Below are 8,100 nucleotides of genomic sequence, written 5' to 3' on the forward strand. Positions count from 1 at the left end.
CGCTTGTTACAATTCTGAATCGATTGGTGTTTGTTTCTGTTGTCTTTGCTCACTGCTCTCTATGCCTTAGAGGTTTTTTGTTTACTTCCAATGCATACTTAACATCCCTGTTACAGCTTACAAATCCCAAATACATATACATTCTGGTAAAGTTAACTGTGACAAACTAGTAAATACATGTTCCTGTTGTATTTAATGTGATGCATTGAAGTAGTTAACAAAGGTTCAGCTATAATGGTGAAGTGTCAAAACTGACATTGCTGGATGGTTTGTAGTGCCAGAGCTGGAATTATAACTCCATTCCAAGTCTCTTTGTTCAGCCCCCAGTTCATCTTCCTGTTCATCTTGCTAACCAGTGCCATTTCCATCCAACAGAGGATTCTTCATGCATATGTATATTGAAATAATTTTATGAAACTTCAGAGCAGCTCTCTTAAGGTTTTTCATCATTAAGAATACATCAGAAAGGAGATGGTTATGCTTGTCAAATTGGCTATGCAAAGCACTTAGGTAAAGGAAATAAGACTTCCACTCTTTCACTGAAAGCAAAGGGTGAGTTTCTCCCTTGTGCTGGTCTGAGGACTCTTTCTCTGGAGTCATCACTGCTCAGCTTCTGTCATGGACTTGTCTGTAAGCCCCTGTCTGAATTGAGAATGAACAACAGGGTTGTTCCTTGGGCTTCCTGAGTATTCTGGAGATTAAATAAAATAGTACAGGGATCTGATCAAAAGGTGTCTGCAACCATGCTTTGTTTACTGCATATTTTTAAATATAAGCAGGCAAATATTGCTGGACATTCTCAGCTATTTGTCACTTTATTAAAGAGTACAGAAAGTAAATAGTGATTAGTTGTTTCAGGAGTTTATTTAGACTCTCATCCTACCCGATACAGAAAAATTCTGAGTAAAGATGTGTTCTCCAAATTCAGCTGTTTTCACATGTGCAGGAAGTGAAATAGTTCCATTTTTTCTGCAGTGATAACATTATGGTGTATCCATGATGATCACTTACCAGTTTTTTACACATTGCATGCACACTTCTGTCTCTTGCTCAAGTAATAAGGTGCAAGAATTCCTCTTAAATGTATCTCACCTGGCTATATCCTCTGCACACAAACTGCTGAGTGTGCCATCAGTGCAGCAGTAAGACCGGGGCCGCTAGTCCTTGCTGGCACTTCACTCTTGGCTTTGGCTATTTAGCCACTGCATAGATGAGCACCAGTTTTGTATTGGAAGTTCTAAAAAATCAATTGTTCAGAATTATTAGGTAAAAACCACAAATGCTGCTAATACAGAAGGACTCGGAAGGATGTTTTTAAGGAAACGAAATGTACTCTGAGTGCTTCTAAATTTACACTGAGCACTTGAGTGTTCTTTTGTGTGTGTGTGTTTTCTGTAATGGAGACAGAATAGTTGGTTTTAAACAAAGTGTTGAATTAAAATAAGAGGATGGAGCAATTATTAATGACCACAGAGGGATAGAATCATTTAGGTTGGAAAAGACCTTCAAGATCATTGGGTCCAACTGTTAACTGGGAACTGCCTTTGCCATCACTGCTGTTTCAGACTAACCCAAGGAAAGCAGTTGATCAGTATTCAGTCTTAAGCATAAAATCTCTTCTTAATAAGTACTGATATTGAATAAAGGATTGGGGGGGGGACAGGCATTTGTTTTATAGTTGCAAATTACATGTCCTGGAATTCCTTGTATTTCTTTACAGACCAGTGCCCCAGACTATGTTCTGGAAAACGTACTCTCTTCAGATCCATCCCTTTTTTAAACCTTCCCAAGATTAAATATGTCGTGGGCTTGAATGCTGCTTTTTACCACTCTAAGTGAGAAGAATAGAATGTGTCATCTGTGGTGCTAATCTGAAGGAACCAGGAGCAATTGCTGACATTTTTCATGTGTTCTTACAAGCTGAGCTGCAAGCAGTCCTCTAAGTTTACAGGAATTTAACTTTCTTAAGTCTTTTCATTGAGAGACAGTTTTGATCTGGCAGAAGTAGTTGCTTCCCTTCATCACAGGAGGGCTGACTGGAAGCGCTCTTACTTTGCAAAGGTTCTGTGGAGCTGAAAGCTGGACCTAGCCCCAAATACCCATTCAGATTGAATCCCGGTCCCTGGGGATAGTTGAGATTTTTGTTCAAATTACATTAATTTGTTTAAAAAAGAGAAAATCTTCTTTGAAGTAACTTCCTGCTGCAGCAAAGCCTTGCAGTAAAAATCCCCTTTGATCTCATCTGAACTTCACTTTCTGTTCATTTGCCTTGAGTACAGGTTTTCTTAGTGTTACGTTGTTAACTGCTCCGTCCCTTAGAGCCCTCTCAAATTGTTACGCTCCTGTACCTTGAGTATGAATGCTCTTTACCGTGTCCTTGTTAATCTGCAGGGAATGGGTCTTGCCAAAGCGCAGAGGTATTTGAGTGGGTAGGCAACAGCGCAGAGAAGGCTCGCTAGGAAATTTCCTCCGTGAAGTTAATTTTGGCTCAAATTCCTCTAAACCTGCTGACTTTTTCCTTTGTAGCCCTTCTGTTTCTCATCACCTTGTGCTCTTCTTGGTCTTTTTTTTTTTTGCGCTCTTGTTATCTAACTACTTCTGTTCAAAGAAGGCACTGTAGGCTTTGAAGAAGTGTGGGTATGAAGATACAGGAATATGAAGTAGCAGAAGTGTTTTGCTGTGAAGTTTCCTTTCTGTATTTGGAAATAATTTAAAGCATTTTCCCTGCTGTGAGCAGCATATGTTCGGGGAGGAGTCCATGGCTCAGGGTTTTTCATATGAATTAGCAGGCTGCAGCAAAATCTGACCTAGAAAACACTTGGATTCAGAATGGTAGAGCTGTAAGAATATCTATTGTGACTTTTCATCACTAACTAGTACTGCCATCTTGAAACTAAGATTCTTTTCATAAGAAATGGCTAGCATTGTGGATGAGAAATCACACAATAATTTCCAGTCCTATAAGCACATCTGAAATCAAAGGATACTGTATTACTGCACTAGATCCAAAACTGTAAGGAGTACTGGTATTTCAGTGCAGCATTTTGCTCAGCTCTCACCTCTCTTGTAACCTTTAGATGAAGCTGGATTTAATCTTCTGCTCATGGTGGATTTTTTTAAATGAAGTGTGTATTACAGGAGAAAAAGGGGTTTGTGGACTGGAACAATGTGAAGATGTCATTTAAACTTCCTTTACTGGAGGAAGGACAAGTTATTTAAGCCATGAACTACATGTTAAAGTCTCTTTGGGAGTTCTGAATCTTAAGAAGAAGAAAACCTGGGCAGATAATTTCAGTAGTATTATTATTTTGTTTTAGTATCTATCCTTGTTGAAGCAGAGTTTTTTGATTGTATGTCCCTGATTGCAGGAAAAGCAATTTTGTCATCTTCACCTTCTTGTAAAATAAACCATAACTAGAAGGCAAAATTCCTACCATATATATGCTGTCACTGTTCCTCATGTCCTTCATCTAAAACTTCATTCTATTTTTAGGGGAAAAACAAAGTTAGGCGAGTGAAGACCATTTATGACTGTCAGGCAGATAATGATGATGAGCTCACATTTGTTGAAGGAGAAGTAATTATTGTAACCGGTGAAGAGGACCAAGAGTGGTGGGTACGTATCTTTTCCTTTCATAGTCCCACGTAACTTCTTTATGACCTCTAAAGGAATGTTGTTTTGTGGTTTTTTTTTCCCCAAATTTGGAGGCTTTGTCATTATTTTGGCTAGTGGGTGGTGGGGTTTTATTTGGTTTTGGCTGTGTTTTGCCTGAGCTAACATCCAGCACTCAAACCTTTATTAGGGGAAAAACCTCTTTCTCTGGTAGGGCCTGTCTCTTCCTGGGAGTCTGTTAGAACCATCCTGAATGAGTTTGGCTTTTTGTCTGGCTCATAACAACATGTAATTTATGTATGTCACTCTTTGCAATGCACACTAGCCTGCCATTAAATGAGGAAGTGGTGATTTTTACTCCGTTTAGCATGTTTACACCCCTCATGAAAAATGAGATACATAATTATATGTATAATTATATAATGAGATACATAATTATCTTCAGTTCACCGGAAGTGTTAAGTTGTACCTACAGGGGTTGATGGAAGTCTGAAAAACCATTAGTAATTGGTGCTGTAAGCTCTTGGTTTTCCTCCTTAAATGAAAGGTAGTTAACATTCCCTTCTTCCCTCCTGTGCCACTGGTTTGTGTCCTACTCTGTCTTTGGTTCTTAAGTGCTAACCACCAGGGGTTTTTCAACCCCAGTTGAAGTCTCCAACCCTCCCTTGACACTCTGCTTCTTGCCTCCAAAGCCCTGCTACATCTTATTTCCCTACCTAACAATTACTATTGGGGAAAATGGGACAGTTTTCATCTTGTTTAAAACAAATGCTGCCTATGATCTCCTAATCCAAGAGTGCAGCACAACCTTTCCTGGTTTAATTCTAGCTATGTGGTTTTGCCTCACTCATGATTTAAGCATGGAAGATTTTCAGATGAAAAGGTGGCATCAAAAAGGAGCAATGTCCAGTGGAAACCTGCTGTATTAACTGTATCATCCAGTCCCTGATTATAGCTGCATTCATTGCTGAAACTGTTTTGTGAAGTGGCTTTTTGAGACCCGAGAAGTTCCATGAGGTGCTGCAATCTGAATGTTTCTGAGAAGGGAAACGAGGGCTGTTGACTCATATGCTTCAAAAATTTGGCTTTACAAGAGGAAATGGCCGGCCCTGCATGTTTCCCCTTCCCATTTTGTTAGCGTGGGGAAGAGGAAGGAGGTACACTATTATTCTGAAAGCAGTGAGCAGCACTGCAGCAGAACAGGCTTCTGTGCTCAGTCAAGACTGCTGCTCCAGTGCTGTATCAGTTTGACAGTTATTTATAACTCTCCATTTTAAACATGTGAAGTTCCATTATTACTAATTTTTTCTAGAAGTTGGCTGGCTATTGAAGTTCTACATGAAGGGTATTTATCAGGCCACAGCGTGATAAATACTAATATGCACATAAATCATTAGGAGCAACACTAACTCAATGATAAAATAGCTGGTATTTTATCACTTTAAGTAAGCGAAGCATGCAGATTATCATAACTTCACAACTGTAGCAGACATTTCCCTTTAGTGAGATGTTTAGGCTTTATTCAGTTAACGAAGATGAATGGTTTCAGAGATGTAGATCTCGTTACTCAAAGTCTATCAGACAAAAGAAAGATCAGGCTTCTGTTTTGGTGAGATACTTGACATTCAGTGATGTGTGTAGGTTTCTAAAAAACCTGCAGGTTTGATTCCTTTAGATTTAGTTGGCTCAGTGTCTGATAGATGTAAATATTAACTGTGGTCTGCTATAAAGTGTCCAAGGACTTCCAAAGGCTCTGTAGGATCCGTGTGGTTCTGCTGCTTTTGACTGAAGTAAATGAAGTCTATGAAGTCTGTATGTATCTATGTGCATTTTTCTCCTGTGTTGCAGATTGGCCACATCGAAGGACAGCCAGAGAGGAAAGGGGTCTTCCCGGTGTCCTTTGTGCACATTCTGTCAGACTAGTAAAAACAAATAAACAAAACCCATCCTAAACTTGAGCATTGCACATTCTTCATGCAAGACGGGCTTTTTAGCAAAAGCGAACGCTGCTGCCTCCCTGTAATCCTGTGCACAATTGTATATATAGCTGCTGTTACAAATTAAGGATTCATTTAAGTTTTCACCTCATGAGGTTGAATTATATGTATTGTAAATATACTGTGTTATTCTGCCTTTGCCAGTATTATGGTAGCCTTGGAACCTGGCACGCCTTATTGGGTTTGTTGAAGCCATCCTCGGCATCTAGCACTTACATCTCTGTCTAGGAACTGCCAGCTTTCCAAACATAGGTGGTTTCTGTCAACCATGTAACTGTACAGAAATGACTGTTCCTAATAACTCGGTATTCTCAATATACAATTAGCAGAAAGTTAGAATGAGTGAATGGTTTTGGAGACTTTAAAAACCAGTCTGCAGTTTCTAAGTGTATGCAGTTTACAGCTATGAAACCCACTTTGGTATTTATTTAATATAGTGCTCAGTTCAGTGTAATTATGAAGACAAATATTCACTGACTTTACAGATAACAGTAATGTTTTACTGCGTGCACACAGCATTTCATGTTTCTATGACGTGGACCTATGCCAAACTGTGATTGCAGTTCCCCTGTGATATTACCTCACTATCAAAAGTTACCAATTTCTTTCATTCGAAACCTTCTTTTAATGAAAATGAGTCCTCTTGTTCTTTAGTAGATATATGTGAAATTTGCTGGGTTCTTTCACTGAATTCTTAGTAACCAAGGACTTCTAGACAATGTTAACTGTTGACATTATGCATGCATTTAGACGCTTACTTGAAACCTGCCTTTGTACAAAAGTAGTACTGTAGTCATATAGCTACATTTGAGGAAAAGAACATTTTAACTTAATTGCTATTCAGATCAATGTGAGCTTGCAACAGTATTTGTTTATAGCTGAATTGGCTCTTTGAAAAATGAGTTTGTGGGGTTTTATTTTCCTCTTGTCTTCAACCTTACTAAAAGTTAGTGACCTAAAATAAAACTTACGTGGTGATATAAGGATAAATTTAAATCATTTCTAAGTGCTCTAAAAAGTGGAAGTTAAGGTGACCTCTCATGCATTTGATCAGGCTGTTAATGACAGAACTCAGATCAGGCTGGTTTTAGTAGTGTTCACTGAACTGTAATAGTCTTAATTCAAAGCACCAAGTAACAGACCATTCCAAAGCTAATTTCTAAGAAAATCTGTGGAAGGCTGCTTTGGACCTGAGGTTTCTTGGAAGCTGGGATGAAGCTGCATTGCCAGAAAACACGTACATGTATTACTGGAAACTTTTTATTTCCTGTGCCACTTTCAACATCACTTTTTACCTTTTGAAGCATACCACAGTTGTGTTTTTCCCATGGTTTGTCTGTAGCAGGTTCCGTGACTTTCATACCTAGTTTTGTGTTACTTGCTTTAAACGTTACTTTGGCTTCAGTAACTGGTGCTGCTGTTTCAAAGCAGATTGTCTTGGCTGCATAGAAGGATTTTCATTTCATCAAAGCACACCTCAGACCCTCTGAGGCTTCCATTTTTAAGTCACTTTTACAAGACTGTAGTCAGTGAATATTTAATTCTGTTCATGGTTAATATAGAAACAAGTATCAGTCCAAACCCCACATGGAAGGAAACGCAAAGCATTTATCAATGGTCTTATCATTTATAACAAAAGTTTATGACAAGTAATAATAATCACGCCATGAGTGAGGAGCCTGCTGGCATCTAATCTTCAGTATTACCAGCTCCAGTATTTCAGACTTTAGTCTATTTTTTATGGAAAGGAAGTCAGGTTTAGCATTTATTTAGCATTCCATTTTATACATTACTCCAATGTTTTAAGTTGCATTAAAGAACAAAACCTATTCACTTTTGTGGTCAATTGTATTTTTAAGTGATCTTGAAATAAACTGATAAAAGCAAATCATATAACGAGAACCTAGGCATGTAAAATTATGTAGAGTCAAATGTCTATTCTTTTCTACGCTCTTTAAAATAGTATACATATGCATTTTATAAAATGAAATGAGTTCCATCGGGAACAATAGTTCTGTTTATTCTGGCTTCTTGTGGGTCATAAGAAATCTGAAAATGTATGATATTGATTGAGTTTAAGTACAGTATTATATTTGAACTCAATGAGCCACTGTCTGCAATTTTGTATATGACATAGTATTTGGAAAGTCTAAATCTTTATGGAAAATTAGCTGATAAAGGGTTGGGGGGAGGGCCAGGGGAAGGTGCCCCCAGAGGGGGAAGTTTGCTCTGCAGATGATGTCTTATTTACTGTTGAACAACAGTTGCTATTTATTTTTTTATTACATAGTACATCAACGTGTACAGAAATCAGATCTGGTCATGCCACTAGTTAAAATCTTGACTTCTCATTGAATGTTAAGGTAAAACATCAGTACACATGTCTATTCACATGTATTTAATGTGACAGTTTTTGAGTACTGTATGTGTTAATTTCTACTTTTTTAATATTTAAAATTGCTTTTAAATAAATGTATTCAGTTGATCCCA

The 8,100-nt window shown here is 38.1% G+C and overlaps 1 protein-coding gene across 3 annotated transcripts in view; it reads left to right on the forward strand.

Annotated features, from left to right (window-relative positions):
• Nucleotides 1–8,100, forward strand: part of ASAP1 (ArfGAP with SH3 domain, ankyrin repeat and PH domain 1) — a 150,909-nt gene extending 142,809 nt beyond the window's left edge. For all 3 annotated transcript variants that reach the window (XM_061447716.1, XM_061447717.1, XM_061447718.1), the window contains 2 exons: nucleotides 3,494–3,616; nucleotides 5,462–8,100. In XM_061447716.1, the coding sequence (XP_061303700.1) occupies nucleotides 3,494–3,616; nucleotides 5,462–5,536 (198 nt within the window). In that variant the 3' untranslated portion in view covers nucleotides 5,537–8,100. The remainder of the gene's footprint in view (nucleotides 1–3,493; nucleotides 3,617–5,461) is intronic.

Source organism: Pezoporus flaviventris, unplaced genomic scaffold (assembly GCF_033815535.1).
Source record: "Pezoporus flaviventris isolate CSIRO_AGI_PZ_B2104156 unplaced genomic scaffold, CSIRO_AGI_Pfla_v1 ptg000007l, whole genome shotgun sequence".
NCBI classification, from domain to species: domain Eukaryota; kingdom Metazoa; phylum Chordata; class Aves; order Psittaciformes; family Psittacidae; genus Pezoporus; species Pezoporus flaviventris.